Source organism: Lissotriton helveticus, chromosome 1_1 (assembly GCF_964261635.1).
Source record: "Lissotriton helveticus chromosome 1_1, aLisHel1.1, whole genome shotgun sequence".
Classification (NCBI taxonomy): Eukaryota; Metazoa; Chordata; class Amphibia; order Caudata; family Salamandridae; genus Lissotriton; species Lissotriton helveticus.
In genome coordinates this window covers 1,298,530,313-1,298,553,832 of record NC_136057.1, presented here as the reverse complement: position 1 = coordinate 1,298,553,832, position 23,520 = coordinate 1,298,530,313, and the positions used below count along the sequence as shown (strand labels likewise).

At 44.2% G+C, this 23,520-nt stretch overlaps 1 protein-coding gene across 1 annotated transcript in view; it reads right to left on the bottom strand.

Moving 5' to 3' along the window:
- The window catches only part of SLC27A1 (solute carrier family 27 member 1), a 225,170-nt gene that overhangs the window by 154,955 nt on the left and 46,695 nt on the right, over positions 1–23,520 (bottom strand). The window contains exons 2-3 of the mRNA XM_078681203.1: positions 8,548–8,942; positions 6,729–6,887 (exon numbers count right to left, since the gene is read on the bottom strand). Of these exons, the coding sequence (XP_078537329.1) occupies positions 6,729–6,887; positions 8,548–8,942 (554 nt within the window). The remainder of the gene's footprint in view (positions 1–6,728; positions 6,888–8,547; positions 8,943–23,520) is intronic.

The window sequence follows — 23,520 nt, the reverse complement described above, 5'->3', positions numbered from 1 at the left end:
GAGCAATGGAATTATACTATGTAATAGAACCTTGTGGAATGGTATTCTAGGATTGTAGAATGTAATGATTCAGTTTACTGTTACCTGTATGATCTGCTGCATGCACTTGTATCTTCTGAACTACGAGTCAAATAAATACTTTAATCATTCCTGGATGTCGTCTTAATGGTAAAGAGGTCACAACTCTGAGCTAAGGCAAGAACTCGCACACGCTTCCTAGTTCTGCAGTTTTAGCCACTAAGCCACATCTCCGTTAATTTCAATGGTATCTCCCTCCCAAACTTCCCAATCTCACCCTCGTTAGAGATTCAAAAGACTGAGAGTATGCGTAGATAGCTAAAGATATATGTAAAATAAAAAAAAATCAAACGCTTGATCATTACTTTAAAAACACAAAATAAATGTATGTACTCAGCTCCTCTGCCCCAAGAAGCAACCCGTTGAAAGAATTCCCCTTACAAAGAGAGGAATCTTTGGGTTTCGGGGAATGAAGGCTAGCGTGGAAAAAAAAATAGAAGACACAAAAACCGAAAATCACATAGGACTGAAATGCGTATATTCCACAGCTTCTTTTTTCTAGCTTCGAATGGGGATCTGGAAAAATAACATATTCTTACAATCAGATGCCATAGTGTTCTTAGGAACAAACGACCTGCTCTGCCTGCGTCATCTTGGAAACATGTTGTTCGCAGCCAGTTGAGCATGTAAGTCCGGAGGCTGTGAAGCAGAGAAGACCCAAAAGCCTGTTCTAACACGGCCTGAATTAATGCAAGAAGGAAGGGATTGATAGAAATGGGCCCAAAACGCCAATGGTAGCTTAGACACAGTACAGACCTCGGATACTGGGACTGTGAGGGTCTCTAATGTGTTATGGGGTTGGATATGTATATATTATGTTATGAGTATTTGTAGAGCGCACATCTCTCCCAGGAGGGTATCCAGGCACTTGAAAAGATGGGAACTGAGCTGGCCGAGCCGGGGGTTCTGATAAAGAGCCATGAATTCAGTTGCTGGTGAAATTTAAGGACTGAAGATGTGACTCTGATGTGCAGGGAATCGTGCATGGGTCGTTCCAGCCCAGGCCTTGGGTGTGAGGTACAAGAAGGCTCAAAAACCTGCTCTGCTGATGCGAGGTATGTGAGCGAGCAGGAGATTGGCTCATCGTAGGCAAAGCAAAGCCGGATTTTGCTCGGATAGGGCCCTGGGAGGAAACACACTGGCACCGAGGCTGCTGCTGCTGCTAGTCACTAAAATAAGAAGCAGCAGGGGGTCCCGTTTCTATTCACAGGCCCGTTGCTACCTCCCGCAGTAACTGCCTCTGAACACAAACATTTCTTAATTACCCATATCTTACCTCCTTCACACCGGTGATACGGTGGTGGTGGTGGTGGTGCGGTAATGGGATGTGAATATGTAGCATGGCGGGGTGAGAGGGAGATTTAGAGGGGAATTGTGGGAGTTAATAGGCGCTAAACATGGTGCCTGCAGCCTATTAAATGAAAATAAATTAAAAGCAGTATAGGAAGTCACTGCAGCCCGGTCAGTTGGAGACTGCTGCATGTACAACCTTCATGCAGACAGGTCAGTAGGCCCCTCTAAAAGTTGGCACCCTGTGTCCCCAGGGCCCAGACCGCCCATGCCAAAAGCCAACATTGAAGGTAAGTTTCTGGTCGGATTGTGGAAGTTGATGCGGCTTTTGAGAAAAGCGAGGCCTACATTGTGCAAGGCTTTGTACATGTGGGAGAGGAGCTTAAAGAGTGCTCGTTTGTGTACAGGGAGCCAGTGAAGCTCTTTGAGGTGCGGGGTGGTGCATGTGCATAGGTGGTCCAAGAGCGAGTCAGACCGTTGCATTCTGCATAAGTCATATATCATGGGTACTCACAAACATTTCCCCAGGGGCCATAACATTTTTGTCTGTGATGTGACTGGGAGCCGCATTGATGCCAGCAAGGTGGCGGTTAGGAGCGGTGAGTTCCAAGGGGGCGGTGCCAGAAAGATGGGTGTAGGGAAAGCAAAGCATATATATATATCTAGTTACTGAATTGTACAATCTGAAATCAGAAAACTTTAATTAATCTAAGCTTCCCCACTTAACCAAACTGTGTGATTGTAGTCAATTGTTTTTTTTCAGTTTCCCTTCTTTTTCTTTATTATCACACATACAAAGGCGTTGAAATACAGGACTTCAGGATGTGCATTGTAGAAAACGTTTTCCTGTATTTGATTTTATGAACTACAATGTTGTTCATGTATAAAAGGAACCAAGCCCAAAGAGTTCACCTGACAACTGACTTGCATCTTAGTTCACTATTGACATTTTCGTCAGGGTGGGGGGAAAATGAAAGTTTGTAAATTTATGTTTGAAAACTATGGCTTTAAAAAAAATACTTCTTAATGCACTCATATAATGTCATGTACTAAGGTGAAACGGTTCTACATCTTAATGAAATACACTTTTTTAATTTGAAGAGACCGTATCTTATTTTTACATTTTTTCTGCACAATGTCTTTAAAATTAAAGGTGTTTCTAAAGTTAAGCGGTGCAGAATAACCTAGTTACTTCCTTTCTTTAACTTAAATTAACATTTAAATAAACGTTTGCCTGGTTATTTAACTTTCAAAATTCTTTATTTCGGCTATACAGCCATAAAAGAAACATGGTTATGCATTACAGTTATTTTATACAAAAAACAAAATACGAACATGATTCAAACAAAAATGCATTCCATATTTAACTTATTTCTCAATGCAAGTGCTGAGTTGAGAAACCAGGAGCCCAGGGCTGCTGTTGAGCAGGGGGCCACATGTAAAGGTCAGGAAGGCTTCATGTGACTCCTGGGCCAAGCTTTGAGTATCACTGCTGTATATGATTGTTTTCAGTTGCATTTATATAGCCTTTAATACCTCTGAGAAAGCACTAAGTGCATTATTGGACAGGTATCATCCACACCATAGTTGACGGCTTGGTTGGAAGAGTGTAGAACTGTCTGTCTATGTAGGAGGTATTTTTTAATCGTATGTGAATGACCACATTGGTGCTCTTATAATCCGTTAGGACCCTATCACTAGGAGTATAGTAGTAGAAATTGGAGTGAGAGATAGAGTATGCACTATATATTTATGTGCAGCTGTTCTGCCTAACTGTGGGTCTCTTCTATCAAATCCACCCCTTAGGACCAGGGCAGTGTACAGTATCCGTGGCGTAGCATAAGTGTCACAGGCCCTAATGCAAGAAAAGAAAATGGACCCCTGGCTGGGTTGAGCGGGCCTCTGAGGCATCTGGGTCCTGGTGCCACTGCATCTTCTGCACCGTGGATAGCTACATCCTTGCACGGCATGCACTGTATACAGGCAGTCATGATGGATGCTCTATGTAGTAACCCTTGAGTGAGAGGAGATCAACTTGCATGTTAGGACTGTTTGCCATTTGCCAGTGGTGGTAAATTATCTAAGCGTCCATCCAACACAAATGACAAGTCACCACCAAGCAGGCACAGCAGAAACGGAATGACTATGTTGTTGTTGTTGTTGTATAGCTTTATTTCGAAATATTTCATTTCACGGAATGACTATAAGCGTTCCTTAGGGTAAACTTAGGAGCGAAAGGAGTACGACCCAGAGGTGTGCAATTGTTACAGACACCCAGGTCCTTCTCTCTAGGGTCTCCAGTGCCAAGAAAAGAGGGACATATGTGACAGAGTCTGGTAGCGTGCATTCAATAAAGATGCACTTTGTTCTTTCTTTTTGACATCTTCTGCCACGCCTCAAATCACCTTTCTGTGCAGTACTAGATTGTGGCACTACATGGTCTTAGTTCAGCTCTCTGGGTTGGAAGAGCCTCCTTCTGGACGGAGGAGATGTGGTTTAGTAGCTAATTTGTTGCCCTTGGCATCTGGGTCCTGTTTTTTAACCGCACCTTCTGGGTACATCGCCAACTATAAGTGCCTGAGCTTCTAAATAAGTGTAATATAAATAGGTAAAGAATAAAAACAAAAAATCAGGTTCCCATCATACCACTGTATCAATAAAATGTCTCATCTTGCTTACACCCACACCCATACACCTAAACATAGACACACACACAGTTCTGTGTACAGCACTTCATGTTCAAGATGCTCTTGTTACACTGAAAATGTCCTCTACAAAGTGTTTTGCTGCTGTTTGAGCCAGGTGAACCCCATCCCACCCTCACAAAGAATTTTAGTAACTATCATGAAGGTGGTTTATGCTGGTGTGTCGCCTTACTCAAGGGATATTTCAACAGCAGTGTTACCTCCGACACCATAAATCGCACTAAATGTTCAGTCACAGATGTCCCTTTTATTGACTTTGTGGTTCCATAGTAAATGTTTTTTTTTCTTCAAAGAGCTTTTTGAACCTTTAAGTGTCCCTTCACCAAGTACATTAAAAACGAATCAGTATGTCATAGTAAGCATCACAATTGTAGATAACACATATATACATGACATAAATTTACTGGACAACAAAAAACATTATTGAAACATTAATACACAGAAAAAATTATTAAAGGTTTGATTTTCCCATACATCGTATTGTATTTTGATTCACTTCAAACATTGCTGTGAGTTACTACACTTGTGTCTGGGGAATTGCCTATATCTATGTGTTATCCCCAGATCGTTTAGAATCCTACTTTTTTCGTGCCAGAACTGGATCCCACTTTTTTCTAGGCACTTTCTATATTGGAGGTCCTGATAGGGGTCAGAGAGTATTATGCAACTTGTCAGTGTGAGTCCGAACAATCCGGCTCTACTAGCTGAATCAAACAGCGCCCTTGGTGTCTTCTTTAGCTCTGGACCACTAAATAATGCCAACGCGTTTCGACCTTATGGATGTGGGACCATCACTTTGTGCAAAGGTCTTCATTAGGGCGAGATAGAATTGGGGTAGGACATCGTTGAATCGGCATCTGTTGCAGAATACTGTTGCTGTGGATTTTTCTACCGATATTGATTTTATATATCGCAGCAAATCGTCTATTGTGTCTTCTATGGCGTGTCTGGACTGATAGGGTACTCGTGCAGCTGTGTCATCCGGCGTGTTCTGTTGTTTCAAAAGGGGAATTCCCAAACGAGAATCCCCCTTTTGAAACAGCGGAACATGCCAAAGGGGAATTCTCGAACGAGAATCCCCCTTTTGGAACAGCGGAACCCGCCAAATGACACAGCTGCACGAGTACCCTACCAGTCCGGACACGCCATAGAAGACACAGCAGATGAATTGCTGTGATATATACAAGCAATATCGGTAAAAAATCCACAGCAACAGTATTCTGCAACAGATGCCGATTCAACGATGTCCTACCCCAATTCTATCTCGCCCTGATGAAGACCTTTGCACAAAGTGATGGTCCCACATCTATAAGGTTGAAAAGCGTTGGCATTATTTAGTGGTCCAGAGATAAAGAAGACACCAAGGGACACTGTTTGATTCAGCTAGTAGAGCCGGATTGTTCGGACTCAGACTGACAAGTTGCATAATAGTCTCTGACCCCTATCAGGACCTCAAATATAGAAAGTGCCTAGAACAAAGTGGGATCCAATTCTGGCACGAAAAGATTAGGACACTAAACGATCTGGGGATAACACATAGATATAGGCGATTCCCCAGACACGACTGTAGTAACTCACAGCAATGTTTGAAGTGAATCAAAATACAGAACGATGTATGGCAAAATCAAACCTATAATCATTTTTTCTGTGTATTAATGTTTCAATAATGGTTTTTGTTGTCCAGTAAATTTATGTCATGTATATATGTGTTATCTACAATTGTGATGCTTACTATGAAATACTGATGAGTTTTTAATGTACTTGGTGAAGGGACACTCAAAGGTTCAAAAAGCTCTTTGAAGAAAAAAGAAGCAGTTACTAAGGAACCACAGAGTCAATAAAAGGGACATCTGTGACTGAAAATTTAGTGCGATTTATGGTGTCAGAGGTAACACTGCTGTTGAAATATTTGTTCGTAGATTCTGGCCTCTGACTACCTTAATTGAATCATTCCTCTCAGCTTGATATCCTGCCTTACTCAAGGGAGGCATTCTATGGGCATTGCAGTGGGTTTTCCCCACGCAACTCCCATGGGTTTTGACCCTGTCCCAGGTTTTTAAAAAAAGTACTTGTAAACCTGGGAATGCATCAACATCTTACACCTCCCCAGGGCAGGCGTAACGAGGAGAAATATTATTATTTCTCCTCGAACAAAAGAACTCCAACAAAGAGCGCCTAAGGCGCCCGTCGGACATTGCAGCGCCAGTCTGACGAGGAGCAGGAGACCAATGATGAAGCATGACACCTAGTTTTCTGGGTGTGTGAGGTCTTCTAGTTCCAACAAGGGAACACCCTGTTCCCTGCTTCTTCTCTACTCCCATACACACACATACCTCTTAGTTGTTCTTTTCCCCGGGGGAACTTTATACTCTTTTACGATTTAGTTGACTGGACAGGTACACTGGACCCCGTTAAACATTGTCCACAGGTGGTTCCCACTTTTGTATTGAACAAAAACAATCCTGCCACAACACAGGCACCAGTGCAGAGGGAAAGGACAGGAATGCCCGAACTGGGTAAATACAGTGCATTCTGGCCCTTTCACTGTGTCTCATATCAGCACAGAAAGGTTACTTGCTGCACAGCCCTGTGCAACCAATCCCATAAATGAGGCCCACAGTTTTTATCATATAAGTTAAAAGGAATTTTGTTCACCATTCATTCCAGTCGCTGGGCAGGGAACTGGAGTGTTGGCTGCTGCCGCCAGCAGAGGGTCCAAGTGCTTGGTGCCTTCCGGCACTGACTCTAGAGGAAACTCTCCACTGCAGAACCGGGACATGTTCTTCCCCAGCTGCTCGTTTACTTCGGAAATCGCTATTATAACAAAACAAGAGGGCATCGCTGTTAGAAGGAGCAAGGACCGCTTTGTACAGTGGGTACAATGCTTTCTGATATGACTACCCGTATACAAGTGGTACTATTGATACTGAACCCTGAACTTCAAACAATGGGCACCTTTACAATCAATCGCAAGACCAGTGCTTAATTTGTGCTGGTGCCTTCCGGTGCTAGGCACTGGAACTTGTTTCATAACACCACACATATTTAAGGCAGTCCGTCATGTAGTCCGTCTAAAAAAAAAAAAGTCTTTTTAGAAGAAAAAAAATAGCTTAGTGTTGAACAATTAAATATACGAGTAAAACTAATAAAAAATACTAGGGTGATCAGACCATCTTACTGCTTTGGGTCACCTAGTAGAGGCCAAATCGAAACATATGTAGGACTGTAATGTCAATAGGTGTTATTGTTACTGACATTTGGCAGCCCTGTCAGGGACCTGAAGTGGCCCAAGCAACAGTGGCCTCCTGAGAAATATCTGAGGCCCTGGCAGTTAATATTTTACAAATTAAGCACTGGCAAGCCACTTTGAAGCCTGAACTCTCATACAACCAATCTCAGAAGAGAAGCCACCCATACAATCAACCCCAAGCACGTTGTACAGGTTCCACTCTTATACCAAGTCTCAGGTGCATTTTAAGTGGGTTGGGGTCACCCTCAGGACAATGAGGGCGTTATGTTAATGGCTTGCCCACCTGCCACCACAGAATAATCATTCAAGGATCAACTAGAACCTGACCACAGAGGCCTCCCTTTGGGGTATCCCATCTCTGATCACTAGACATTCCTTGGGGACACAGTGGGTGCATGCATGATCGCCCAGCTCCTGGTCCAAGGGGTTGCACAGAGGGAGACCTCCTTCCAATATTCCCAAGTGTGGATCTCTTTGGTACGGTGTTAATTCCTGCACGAGGCACGGGCCCTATCATAACAAGTGCCACAGACCAGGTTTATCCATTATGCAGCTAACATTTACAATCTAACCTGCACCCATCCAAGGAACACATTTGTTCTATGCCCACTTCTGTGAGCCTTTGAGAGTCCACATGTATCCTACAGAGGTGGTGCAGGGACGAACATCAACACTCTCTCCCCCTGGAGCGCTAGTACCTATGTCACAGGTGCCACCTCACAGTGCTTATCCTGCTGTTCGCTAGTCCTGTTGTGCATCACTCAAGTGCTCACACAAGGTTACCCGTGGCACAGCAACCACTACACTTATGCTTATCCCCGCCCTCGAATGCTATTAGACATGAAACATCTGCACAAACCGGTACCTAGATCCGCTTTTCAGAACTGACACCTGTCATGCAGGTGCTCACACCAGTGAACGCCCTCGCCCTTGAGTGCTGCTATACACCTTTGCCAAGCCCTATCCCCGAACATTTATAGAGGTCTCAGAGTGCTCTAAGCCGACCACAGAATCCCATCTTCCAAGTACTTAAATATACCCGTAAGTCCCCACAGGCATTAATACAGTTCAGCTGGAGCACCTCATCCTCCTCCTGTACCCCAATCAGTGCATTACGCTCACGCTGGTGTTAAGATATGCCTACATTAGCCCATCACCATCACCCGCTCTCTCTACCCACAATCATTAGTGAACACTTATCAGGACCCCACAGGCGTCCCTCACCTGCACTCAGCTCCCCTCCAAAGATCAAGGCCTTCGCTCCAGACGTGGTGATGCAGAACATAAGCGAGTCCAAGCGGAGGTTGAAGTTGATGAGCGCAGCATGCACGCCCATCTTGGCCATTCCAAGCCACAGGCCCACAAACTCAGGCCGGCTCTCCATGAAGATGGCCACCACATCCCCAGGTAGGTAGCCCTGCTGCAAGAGGAAGTTGGCCACACGGTTGGAGTACTCGTCCAGTTGGCGGAAGGTCCACTGCTCCCCTGTAGACTCGAAGATGAGGGCAACTTTGTTGGGGTGCCGGCGGACAGTGTTCTGGAAGATGCTGGGCACACTGCTCTTTGACCGCTGGAGCCGACTCAGTTCCCATTTGACACGGAGAAGCACGGACAGACCACTGCAATGAAAGTCAAAGAACAAATCATTTCTGACATCAAAAAGCCTCTGACAAAGCAAGTAATTCAGGGGTGTCAAAAGTATGTCTACGGGACCAGATCCATGCCAGGCTTTTAGGACTATGGCAAGTAAGTGCCAAACCTTGCCCGTCATGGAATGTGCATCATATTAGTTTAAGCTAACCAAAAAGAATAGATTTATATTCCGTGATTATAAAAGGAACTCAGTTCAATTCAGTCTTTATTTGGTTTAAAAAGGTAAACCATAAAAAAGTGAATAAAATGACATACAATTAACAAAATACACCAAGATAACTCACGGTTAAAAATTGCATGCTCACAGAAATTGTTCTGTTAAGATTTACTCCTTCTGAATTTAATAAACGTGTCCCAATCCTGACAGCCTGCTGTACAAAGCTAACCAAAGCTAGGCACATAGACACAACGGGCCCTTTTAGAGTTTGGCAGAGAGTACTTCATCGCAGTGGTTACTGTGTACCTTCTCCACCAAACTGTACTCTCGCCGCATTTAGAGTTGACCGGACCTTCATTATGTCGACGGTGGAGACTACTCCATGTCCACCACTGACATAAACCTCCAATGGAGTAAGGGCTGTTGGACGTTTGCCCAAGTGTCCGCCCACCCGATTTAGAGGGGGCGATTAGGCCAGTTTTCAATGCCCATCACAGCCAGGTAAAACCTGGCAGTGAGAAGCACTGAAAACTGAAAAAAGGCCCCATTACAAAATTTGGAAGGCGGAGACTACATCAAGGCAACAGAGTACCTTACTCCGTCGCCCTGACGGTGTAAAACCCTGTCCACCAAAGTCAAAATCGGGCCCAGAGCCCAACTATTGCAGGAACAAAAGTGCTGGTCTACATTTTGTAAAATAAAATTTGACCCATCTTCCTGGAAGGCCACCATAAAATGCACAATATTTAAATGAAAGTGAGTCAACACATATCTATGATGCCGATTTAGCACGATCGCAAGATATTGGTTGGATGCCCACACTGGATAGTAACAGACAGCGTGTTCTAACTGCAGGTTTTTCAATCTCTCTCTGTGCCCTCTCCTAGTCCTTAACTTGATTAAATAGGAATTTCATTTTAGATTCAGAGTAAAAAATTAAGGATTCAAAATCTTCAAAAGTCACAAAATCATTAAAAATTCAGTTTTTTTATATATAGCCCAGCCAAGGAACTTTCTTTTGTAGATGGTACACATCTCCTTAAGAGGTTTGGAACCCAGCTTTGAAGAAAATCTGAAAACTGCCTCATTCGATTTGTAAAACTGTTGGTTCCTTATATTTCTTAAATGGGCCCTGTTCCCAGTGAATCCCCAGATACGTAAAAGTAAGCACTCTACTAAACAAGGACCATAAATAGTATGGGAGTGTGTCTTACATGCTCCATGTCCACACATTTACTGAAATGTTTTATAAGGTCTAATTGTTCCATGAAGGATGTAATAGAATCTAGAAGTTGTTTTTTTATGGCCACTTGCCATTCTTGCCATTAAAACTGCATCATCCGGATAAAAGTAAGGTGGGAAACAGGCAGGGACTTACAAGAAAAAAATTATTGCATTTTGTAACTAAAAACTTTTCTGGGCAATGAATGTAGAGTGTGAATAAAAAGGGCGCAACGGCACATCCTTGCCTAACCCCCCCTTACAAGACAAAAAAGATTAGTGCAGTTGCCATTTGGGCCATAGCAAGCTTTGCAGGTAGCGTTCTGGAGCATTTGACTTATAAATGTAATTGTCTATCTGACAATCTAGTTTTCCTCCGCCCATAATTCCAACCTCTTAATAATATGTTCGCCATCCTCTTTGCTGAGGAATCTAAAAGGGGGCTGGTAGCATTTAGGTGCAGGTATAGTCCCCTTTGTAAAAATGGGCATAATTATAGACTGGGACCAGGTTGATGGGAATTCCCTTCCCTCAACAGTCTGGAACACTTTAGTTACGATTGGTGCCCAGACATCAGCATTGTTCTCATGAATGTCCACTGGGAACCATCTGGCCCCAGAGCTTTGCTGGAATACTTCTAGCAGAACAGATTTCAGTCACCTTAAAAAGAATAGTACAGGCATTGGTATTTTTAACTAAATTCCTCTGTCATGTTACATTGTTTGCCTCTTTAGACAAATAATAAATATAGCTAAAATTGTTTACCCAAGCCAAGGAGGGAATTAAAAAAAACTTAACAGAAGGTGCTGTCAATTCTATAAAAATATAGGGAGAATTAATGTTATTCCAAAATATATTATATTCTTTAGTCATGCTAGCCCTTATTAGTTTCACCCAGGCTTAATTTCCGATTGTAGTTCTCTTACGTTCCAGTGCCCGTTTATATCTTAATCTACAACCTAGTACCACTACTCTATCTCTAGGAATTGAAGGTAACAATTCTTTCAGATTTTTATGCTCTTGGTTACAAGCCCGGTCAAACTAACCTTATTGTTTGCCCTTATTCACACTTTAGGTGCAAGACAACAGGGCCTTAATTGCACTACATATGACATAAAAGGAGGCTCTAACCTCATTATGACTCACTTGATAGGAACGAGGAGGAGGTAATAATGTTCAACACCTACATACACCCGAAATGAAACAAACAAGAATCGGAACAACGCGTGGACCAGCTCCTGGCACACATAAGCAATCTGGAATACTCCTGACCTCATCTTAACTGGGGATCTGGATCTACATCTTCTAGGCACCTTGGAGAAGGATGAAGTGAAGGGACAGTCCTCATACTGGAATATCCCAGAACAAAGCAGGAGCCCCTATGGCAGAACAAGCAAAACAGCCAGACGCCTACTGGAAGATTTGGAGCACATCAACTTCAGGGTGCTCAATGGAAAATTCCCTGAGGACTCCCCGCTGGAGGCTTCCTTTCACTCTGCATCCAACTGCTCATCTTTAGACTATACGTTTGTCTTGCTTTCTTTGTTTCATCGAGTCTCTACATTCCATCTAGGGGACAAAAGGAATAGCGAACATCGGTCACGGAGGCACTCCTCCTAGCAGCAGCGCCTGCATTGGTATATTCGTCCAAAGTTCCATACTTTAGCTATATGACCAATCTTAAGAAAATCAAAACTGCCCTGGAAATCACAGAGGAGGTGCTTCAATCAACAAAGGATCTATTACAAGCACAAGAAACGCCTGCAGGCTGCAGCCTCACTAACAGATGGGACAGCTGCACTGCTAACCTAGCTAATTCTTTCTCCATGACAGCCAAAGCAAGATTCAACTAAAATACTAAGCAAGTAGGTCGGATTTCCATCGCTCATCGCAAGCATCTGAAACAACTCAAAAGGGCCATAAACCGCATGCTGAGATCACGGACATACAATTCTGGAGGCTCACAGTTTCAATCTCTACTCCACCAACAAAAAAGCTTGTTAAAATAATTCAAATGGAATGCTAAAAGAACTCGAAAAGATGACTTCTGAGCTAAACTTGGGGTACGGTAAATAAAATAATGCATCCAGCCCAGGAAGGCGTGATATCCCACATCTCTGAAAAGATTTGAGTGGACTTACTGAGGGCTCACTTCAATTGCCAAACCAGAGCCACCCAGTGAGCACGGTGAGGAAAAATACCCCAAACCCTGACCCACAACACAGCTGGTCCCTCTCTCTAACCAACCACTCATATTGCAATCATCAAGCGCCAAATCACCAAAGGCAGGAGAGAAAGAAACCAGGGGCCCAATGAGGTCCCATCAGCCCTCTTCAGGCTGGGCGTTGAGTACTGGGCAAAGACCCTGGATCCTGTCTTCCGAGAAATCAGATTCCTGGGCAAACTCCCAGCCTCCTGGAAAGGCTCGGTCATTTCTCCAATACATAAAAGTGGAAACAAATCCACACCAAAACACTACTTCCTGATCTCTCTGATCGACAATGAGGGAAAATACTTTGCAGGCACTATTTTAGAGGAAGTCCAAGCCTGGGCATCGGCAAACCTCATCAACATCCCACTCAATCAAAATGGATTCTCCAAATCCACGGGCACAACTACCAACATCCTGGCAATTCTCATAGACGTGGGAAGATGCTGTAAGCAGCATTTCCATCTTTGCTTCATAGATTTCAGAGCAGCATTCAAGTACATAGGCTAGGCTCTTCAGGAAATTCACTGCTGGACATGTTACTCTTACTTCACACAGACACCTGGGTGCAGGTGAAACGGTGTGAGGGCACACACCTCTCAAGGCGAGTTCCAACTACCGAAGGGTTAAAACAGGCATGTGTGCTATTCAATCTCCACATGGCAGATCTGACGCTGATACTCAACTCTGGCAACTTGCACGCCCCCAGGCTGGGGGACGCGGTGCTATCGATTTGCCTAAAAGCGGACTATGTTGTCCTGGTGAACCACGCATAGGTGGGCATGCAACACCTCCTCAAAACAATGCAGGCATACCCAGCAGAGAAATTCCTGGAAGTAAATCTAGTTAAAACAATGACCTTCAACGACCACAGGAAAAAAAAAACCTGGTATCTGGAGGCTACACTGATCTAAACTACAAGTACCCAGGCATAGTAATTGAAAAGTGGGGCCTACTCGTCATGCAGGAGGAAGCGTTAAAAAGGAAAGTGACGGCACTGACACTAAGGAACCTCAAACTGAAGCTTAAAGGCCTGACGCGGTCACCTGTAGTCCAGGTAGCTTAATCAAAAATACTACCAGCAATCACCTATGGAAGCGAAGCCCTGAGAGTTTGAGACTCTTAAGACTCTGGGTAGTATACTAGTCAAGGCTTACAGACTCATCTTTAACATCCCAAACTACTTTTCTGCGGCACAGATCCAGTTGGAGTTTGGCTTAATAAAACAGTTTCTGGCAAGACATTCACTGTCAAGGAAAGGCATTCATTGTCTGCTGGCATAAGATCAGGGACACCGCTCCTAACACCTTGAATCACCATCTATGGCAAGAGTTGCAGCACCAGAGCACATCGCCTGTGTGAAATTTCCTCCGAACACCAAGCTATTCCAGGTCTGGGACATCCCAGCCAGTCACGTAGCCTTCACAAAACTGGTTTGGAAATCAATTAAAAGCCTCTTACTGGTAGAAAATAAGGCTACATTCTCAGGCAGCATTCATGCCTAGATGACGATCAATGGCTACTCGCCCCTCAAAAATATCTCAGCCTAAGCTATTCGAGAAAAGTAAAAGAAAAGTTAATAAAACATTGTCTGTAGATTCTCCCTTCACCTACGCACCTTCCACCATTGTAGAGGGAGACATACTCAAACTGCTGTTGACTATGCGGGTTAGCCACTGAAAACCTACCACACCTGCTCTGCATCTGCAACAAACTGAAGCGAGAACGGATCAGACTGCTCAAAACTCAGTTCAACTTAAGAGGGATTCGCACCTGGAGACAGGCAGTGCTGGCCTGCCTCAACCCAGAGGATCCGCAGCTCAAGTGCAGGCTGGTAAAGTTTCTAGCACTGGTAGAAAAGAAAATGCCAAGAGCCAGCCAACACAATCCACCGTCGGCGCTTGTAGCCACCACGGAAGCAAGCAGCCTTTAATCCGCAATCTACAAACTGGGTCCATAACCACCGCACTTTATACCCCTTTCTCCGGTCCTCAAACTATAATGTAACTGCTGCTAAATATATATTCATTTTAAGTGTGGTTTCATGTATTTATTTTTACTTGGTTGTATTGCACAGGTTTTAATTAACTATATAAATAATAAATGACTGTCTTACTGTCATTGTTACTCTTGAGGGTTGTTAAAAACGGTATAGGTTCAAACCGAGTCCATTTGTTCCTACTACCATTATTTCCGACAGCCTCTATGCCACCAACTAAGTCAGATACTTTAACTAGAATGGGGCTTATAAGTATGCCCCACATAATTGGATTATGGTCACTACATTATATTCACAGATGGCAGGGGATAGATTATCTAACCACAGAACAAAATCAATTATACGGATGGCCACTCTACCTGTGAATTTAGGGACGGTAACAGGCAATATACAAAACATGTCATTTGCAAATGCAAGATTAGATTTAATAAGGAGGTTATTCAACGCTTCTCCAACCAGGTTAAGTACAAAATGTGAATGATCCTCCAGCCAGACTTGGACTATCCCACAAACCTCCAGGCATGGAAGCAAACATAAATGTACATTCAAATTCCACTCCCAGACAACATATATATCTTGGTGGAATTACTCTTTTTAGTCCTTCCATAAAGGCTTTAATCACTGGTAGTCTGAAAAGGGATACGTGTTGTCTGTTTTGTAACTAAATGCAATCAAATATATGTGTAAGCTAATCTAAGGGAATTGATATTGTTACAGTATATAACAAACCGTTTCCACTTTGCTGCAATAACATGCCCTAGTAGTAGGTTTCCTAGCCTTCTTTAGGATATTCATACAGTCTGGTGGTAATTGTAAATAACCAAACTCTATGACTTCGGGAGCCAAATTGCTAGGTTTAGTTGCTTGGGATTTGGATGCCTGATTTCTCAATGGCTCTTAGTGAGGAGACTGGAGTTGAGATACAGCTTTTGGTGTGGAACTACTAAGAGTTCTAACAGGGAGGTGAACCAAGGTTGACGTGCCCATGTGTGAGCTATGAGAATGAGTTTGAGGGATGATTGTCTGAGCTTCCGAACTACCAGCGGAATGAGTGGGAGAGGTGGAAAAGCGAAGGCAAACCTCCCTGACCAGTTCATCCATAAGGCATTGCCTTTGGAGCGCAGGTGTGGGAAACTGGAGGTGAAGCTTGGGCATTTTGCATTCTGAGCAGTGGCGAACAGGTCTATGTAAGGAAATCCCCATTCCTGAAAGTAGGGAAGAAGAATCTGGGGATGAAGTTCCCACTCGTGGATTTGCTGTCTCTGTCTGCTGGGAAGGACTTCAATTTGATTGTTTACTCCTGGAAGATGTTCTGCTAGGAGATACATTTTGTGATGTATGGCCCATTTCCAAATGGCTTGTGCTAGGCGTAACAGTTGGAGATAGTACCCCCCCCCCCCTGTTTTTGTATATAGTACATAGCTGTCATGTTGTCTGCGCGGACTAAGACAGTTTAGCCTATTAGGTGAGTTTGAAAGGCTTTGAGCACTAGAAAAACTGCTAGAAGCTCTATGTGATCTATATGGAGGCTCTTGCACTTTAGAGTCCATAATCCTTGGATTGTGTGACTTTGTAGGTGAATGCCCCTACCAGTGAGCGATGAGTCTGCTGTTAGCACGGTCTGTGGTACTGGGTCAAGAAAAGGCCGCCCTTTGGATACATTTTGTGGGTTCCATCACTGCAGAGAGTGATTGGTGCAGCCATCCAAATTGCTAGGTTGAGTTGCTTGGGATTTAAATGCCTGATTTCTCAATGGCTCTGAGTGAGGAGACTGGAGTTGAGTTATCAGCTTTTGGTGTGGAACTACTGAGAGTTCTAACAGGGAGGTGAACCAAGGTTGACGTGCCCATGTGGGAGCTATGAGAATGAGTTTGAGGGATGATTGTCTGAGCTTCCAAACTACCAGCGGAATGAGTGGGAGAGGTGGAAAAGCGAAGGCAAACCTCCCTGACCAGTTCATCCATAATTATCAACAAACATTGGGGCCTGGTGGCAGACATCATAGACACCCCAGATCCGCCTATGCATGCCTTCAAAAAGGCCAAAAGTATGAAGGACCACGTTGTTCGATCCCTACTAGACACACCGCAGGCACCGATTATTCAAGGACTCTGGAATCTACCAGAGGTAGTAGGCCATTTCAGATGCACCACATGCAAAGCATGTCCAACATGTTGGGAGACTAAACAAGTAAACCACAACAACCTGACTATAGACCTCATGTCCTTTACAAATCGCAACCCCAGCGGAGTAATTTATGCTATTCTTTGCCCATGCGAACTGATGTACATTGGGCAAACCAAACAAAAGGTCAAGAATCGAATCTTCCAGCACTGCAGCAGGATCCGCTGTCAAACAGCAGGAGCACCACTTGTTGAACATTTTTGGACCAAAAACACCCCCCCGAATCCATGAGATGGGTTGTACTTGAAAAGATTACCCTAGGACCAAGAGGCGGTAATTTGAACTCCATCTTAAACATCAGGGAGTGCAAATGGATGCACAAATTTAAGACTATCAACAGGGGTCTCAATGAACTAGATGCTAATTTTGCCCAAATGGCGGGTCTTGAACCCGAATATTCACACTGGAATGCGGGCGGACGGTTAACCCACCAGCTATGCAGACACATTTAGCGGGTTAGGCACTGCCGCGTCATAAACTCCATCAATATACAGAGCACTTGCTAGTATCGTTAAGATGCCTTTAACAATCCAATATTAATTATGATTGATGTTTGAAATTGAGTTTGCAATTCCACATGTTGTGTTGAAATTGCTAACTTTCTTTGTTATGATTGACATATAGGCATTACACTGTCTACTGACCTTTGCTCTACATCTTGAGATTTATCTAACTGCATGTTTATCATAATATGTACCAATGTATTGGCATTATGACACAATCACGGCCAACTTTCCATTTCTCGTGATAGATATGGTTTTTACGCAATGTCATTGTAAGAATGTCCAGATTGCGACCCCAAGGCTATTTTGATAAGATAACATATATCCTTGTGTACAGACCTTTGTTATACATTACCAATTACAACTTGAGATCTATCTAACTGCATGTTTATTATACAATGTACCATTGTAGTGGCATTATGCAACAATCATAGCCGACTAGCCATTTCTCTTGATAGACATGGATTTTACGCAATGCCATTGTAAGAATGTCCAGATTGCGACCACTATGCTATTTTTATAACATACATATTTGTGAGACTGTATTGGACACATATTCCTTATCCAATATGCGCCCTTGCAGTGACTTTGCGCCCGCAGGGTGTCTACGTGACCCAACCGCTCTCCTTACAACAAAGAACACACCCGGTCCGACGTCTGTATATCCCTTATAACTAAGAGTTATCTTTTTAGACGCTCCCTTCCTCACACTGACGCGGCGTACCATGGAGTGACGTGATTGGCCCGACGATGCCGAGCCCTTGTACACCTAGCATCTAGCGACGGCACCGCGAGCATCCACAGATGCATCGACGGAACCGTGCTGTGAGGACGGCGACTTCCAGACGCCCATAAGGTACTATTACCGTTACGATGCTCAAGAAGTCCTAAGCACTTCCTGATTAGTACATTCCCCAGTATTCAATGTACTCATGTACGCAAGGGATTGTTTCGAGCCCGTGACTTGACATTGAGACTGTTTCATTTTAGAATCACGACCCGGTTATTTACTAGAGATAATGATGCACATCCCACAGGTCAGATTTGCAATCCTGTGCTTCATGAACAGCACGATGGTCTAATCTTAACTTCCACATCGTACTTTTCTGATTAATTATGTACTACTGGCCTCCTCCGAATCTCATTCCGTGCACTCTATTGATTTTTAGAACGGTGTCAGACCAGTACGTCGACCATAAGAAAACCATTATTTGGACAAGTGTTTCTACGCTGACTCCAGAGGAGTACTGCCCAAGTAAGTCTCCCTCCCTACAAAAATTACTAGTGTTCGGCTCCTCAGCCGCATTTATCCATTGAGAATTTCCCTCATTTCATGTCATTTCAGAATTGGAAGGAGCACGCCAAGGCCCACTCATCGACGGCACAGCCACTGACCGTCGTTTTCGTGTAGGTAACTCCTACATCCCTTCCTACTATAAAGCCAATACACTACTTAGAATACTAAATGTTAGGATTTATATTGATCCATAGGCTCTCCAACTTTGTCCTGACGAAGACCCCAACATGAGGCAACATTAACCCTCCAGCGTTTATGGGGGTCAAAACGTAGACTACGCCAACCTAACACACCATAGGATTCAAGGATATGAATATATCTCACCTATGTGTGATGTGATTTTGGAACATTAATATTAACTTGTTTGTTAAGGCGTTTTTGATTTTATTGTGATGTTATTAATGTCACACCACCTTTACCCAGTCCCTCACAACCTCTTCACTTCCCCTCCTTCTCACACTGAGAGCACTTTTAATGTAATGATTGTACAATTACATTGAATTAATGATGAACGCTGATGATAAATTCCTTGATGAAATTTATATGAGTAAACTTTTACTAAGAACAAATGCAAATTGACTTTGAATTTTGCATCTTTAACTCCATTTAATTGCATTTAATAAATATGTGGTGTATATTGGTATGAAGTAATACTTAATAACGTTTTTTGCAAATTGATTTATAACTCAGACCACGTCTTCTTGTACCTATGTAATGACCCAGGTCTAAGAGTTGTAAGGGCCACCCCCTTTATAACTTGCACAGTTCATCCATAAGGCATTGCCTTTGGAGAGCATGTGTGGGAACCTGGAGGCGAAGCTTGGGTATTTTGCATTCTGAGCAGTGGAGAACAGGTCTATGTAAGGAAATTCCCATTCCTGAAAGTAGGGAAGAAGAATCTGGGGATGAAGTTCCCTCTCGTGGATTTGCTGTCTGTCTGCTGGGAAGGACTTCAATTTGATTGTTTGCTCCTGGAAGATGTTCTGCTAGGAGATACATTTTGTGATGTATGGCCCATTTCCAAATGGCTTGTGCTAGGCGTGACAGTTGGAGAGAGTACCCCCCCTGTTTTTCTATATAGTACATAGCTGTCATGTTGTCTGCGCGGACTAAGACAGTTTTGCCTATTAGGTGAGTTTGAAAGGCTTTGAGCACTAGAAACACTGCTAGAAGCTCTATGTGATATATATGGAGGCTCTTGTACTTTAGAGTCCATAATCCTTGGATTGTGTGACTTTGTAGGTGAACGCCCCAACCAGTGAGCGATGAGTCTGCTGTTAGCACGGTCTGTGGTACTGGGTCAAGAAAAGGCCGCCCTTTGGATACATTTTGTGGGTTCCATCACTGCAGAGAGTGATTGGTGCAGCCATCTATCAACACTAGATCGGTCATCTGACCCTGCCACTGGTTCCACTGAATTGCTAAGCATTCTGGAAGGGGACGCATGTGAAGTCTTTTGTGGGGAACAATTATAATGCAAGAATTCATGATCCCTAGCAGTTGTATAAATACTTTTGCTGGTAAGGATTGTTTGGGCTCAAATTGAGTGAGAAAGGACTTAATACTGTGAATGCTGGCTGTATTAGAAGAGGCTAGAGCTTTGAGCGTCTATCGTGGCTCCCAGATACGTTGTGTGTTGGAAGGCTGTAGATGAGACTTTAACGCAATTATTGTAAACCCTAGTTGGTGAAGTGAATAGTGGTTTGAGTGTGTTGGGGACACATTTGTTAAGTGCTGGCTTTGATGAGTCATCTGTCCAGTTATGGGAAGACATGAATGTGTTGTCTTCTCAGATGTTCTGCGACTACTGCCAAACATTTGGTAAATACCCTGGGAGCAGTGGTGACTCCAAATGGTAGTACTTTGAATTGGTAATGATGGCCTGCTATCATCAATCTGAGGTATTTGCGGTGAGCAGGATGAATTGAAATTTGGAAATATGCGTGTTTTAAGTCCAGAGTAGACATAAAATTGCCCTGCTGTAGAAGTGGGAGCACTTGTTGAAGTGTCACCATGTGGAAATGCTCTGAAAGTATGTAAAGGCTTAGTTCTCTGAGGTCTAGAATAGGTCTCAAGGAGCCGTCCTTTTTGGGTATAAGAAAGTACACGCCTGTCCTTTGATGTTGTAACAGCACTGGTTCTATGGCTTCTTTGTACAGGAGTGACTGGACCTCATGCTGAAGTAGATGTAAATGTTCTGGTGACATTTTGTGAGAATGTGGGGGAATGTTTGGAGGATTAAGACCCTCACGGGTGAGTAGTGTGCTTTACAAATGTCCTGCTTGATTGATGGGGTACAGTTACACAAGGAATCTCTAGAGGAAGATTTCCTATTTGGAACGCTTAGTGGCACACAAAGGGCTAGCCACACTCTACCTATGCTTAAAGGTATGATGAGACATGGCAATGAAATCTTTAAAGATCCAGTGCATGCTCGCATTCTCAACTCCAGAATTGATAACAAATATAAGCCTGCTCCCTTAGATCCAGTGTTTATTAAAGGACAGTTACCACTAGACTCCTTGGTTGTCTCTAATGCCCGTTGGGGATGCTCTCCCTCCAGACAAAGAGCCAATACTATTAGACACCTCCGGTAAACGAGTAGACGCCAAAGCAGCAAATCATTGGCACATTGCCAACACCCAGGCCCTGCTGGCCAGATATAATAGGGCACACTGGGACAAAATGGAGCAGTTACTACAACACCTCCCAGATGAGCACAAAGCAAAAGCCCAGGAAGGGAAGCTTATATCCAGTTCCTCAATTAGATGCACTTTAGCTGCTGCAGACACTGCAGCTAGAGAGATCAACACTAGTGTGTTATTAAGGAGACATGCCTGGTTGAGGATTTCTGGTTTCAAACCCAAAGTACAACAGTCTATTTATATATATATACACATACACTCTAAAAATACCAAACAAACAATAGTAATTCAGGAGTTATAGTAATACTTGGTATGGCATTGAGTGCAGAATTTGAATGGAGTCCGTTCCATCGACTGCGAAGTGGACTGACGCGGTTAGTCCGGATGGCCTTCCCAAAGATCTTCGATCAAATAGAGGTTTTCCTCGACAGATACGATATGCAGAGAAGTAGGATACACGTTCAAAACAATACAGACGCGGGTGGAGTGGATTGCGCACTGAGGGGAACCCAAAGAAACTATTTCGAAGCAGAGCGCAGCAATATGCGATTCCGTGGTTGCAATGTTTACTGCATAAATGACCTTGAACATTTCCTTTCCTTTGGGTTCTGGCCGCCGCTGTTTGCTGCTGCGGTCTGTTGCACTGCTGTGCGAGCTGCGAGCCGCGAGTGCTTCACCCAGCACTCCGACTCACCGCCCTTTGTCCTCATCTCAGCCGCTTCCATTGCGGGGAGCTGGGCTGGCCCGGAGAAGCCCGGAGGGGCCTGGAGAGGTCCGGAGAGGCCCGCTGAAGGCCCGGAAAGGAAGTACTGTTGCGTCCCCTTCTCAGCGGGAACCGAGCGGACTTGAGCCCCGCCCCTGGTGGGTCGGCGGTGGGTCGGCCAGCCGACTGAGTGCTCCCCCGCCCACCCGCTCCGTTCCCGCTGCGGTTGCAGAGCGGAGCAGCAGGGAGCTGGTTGGGCGTTTCTGTTCCACCGCCACCGCCTTCATCACCGTTTGCAGCGCTGCTCTCGCTGGCAACAGTGCCTCGACCTCGGCTCTGCCCTGTAGTTGCCGTGGTCCTGGGGAGTGGATAGAGTGGAGTTGCAGCATTTGCCTAGGAGCTCCCAGGAACATCTACTGTGTGCTGATAGCAGCGGGACAGAGGGGCAGTGGAGCAGCGGCTTTGCAGGAGACTGCTGGGCTGGGTGAGCTGCAGGTGAGAGGGGCGAGCAGCAAGCGGGGGTTGTGTCACTGTGCTAGTTGAGCTTAGTCTCTGTTAGTGGTGGTTGCGGGGGCTCGCCTCGAGTCACTACAAACACCAACATCAGGCATCTAATTCAAGACTGTGGCCAAGCGTTTCCCCAGCGAACCCCCCAGGAGTCCTCCTGTCACGAGCTGTCACAAATTTTGGATCAAAGGGTCTTAAGTTGGGCCCAGCTACCCCCCTCACCTCGTCCTTTACTCATCTTCATCACGCACAGTAGGCTTGTGCCAAGCGAGGTACCGGTGACCCACTTAACCCAACAGTAACAGCAACATTCGGTATTGAAATCAAGTCAAATTATAATAACGAAGACAGACGCAGGGGGGACATAACCAGTCAACAAAACCAGTACATAAACCAAGCATATTAATTGGGGAAACATGAGGTCCGGTACAGTAAGAAAGAACCCAACCATTCCTAAATCTACGCAAAAAACAACAAAACCAACAAAAAGGAAAAACATGTCTGACAATGGGAGCAAGGTCGACAACCCCCTTGGCTCAGATTCAGACTCCCAAAAAGTCAAATGTGGTAAGCTCGAAGAAAATAGCGACATACCACCGCTTGAAGAGTGCTGCAGTGCCGCAACAACCCCTCAGCTAATAGCTCAGTATACCACAGCCCACGCAGAATTCCTTACAATGCCTCTCCAACGCAGACTAGGACACCATTTAAAGCAACGACTAAAGTAACCAAGCTAAAACCCAGTGGCCACCCTAAGGCCGAGTCTGGGAACTAAAAACTTAATTACAATAGAGGGCTCCTCCCAACGGAAGAGTCCACATTCCTTCCAGACCAAGATCTACACCAAATTTATATTTTTGAAAGACCCTGGCACCGTAATATTTTTAAAAACTAGCGCTATTAAAGGATTGCAAACTCCTCTGCAACCAAGCAATTTTAATTTTCTCTCTCAGTGTGACATAAAATCAAACTCAAAACAAACAGTAGCACAAATCCACAAAATGGATCCTCAAAAAATACACCAAAAACAACAAACAGAATTAAATGGATCAAGCAACAGGTTCTTAGTTAACACCAGGACCACTAATGACCAAGAACTAAATGACAGCTCAGAAAAGA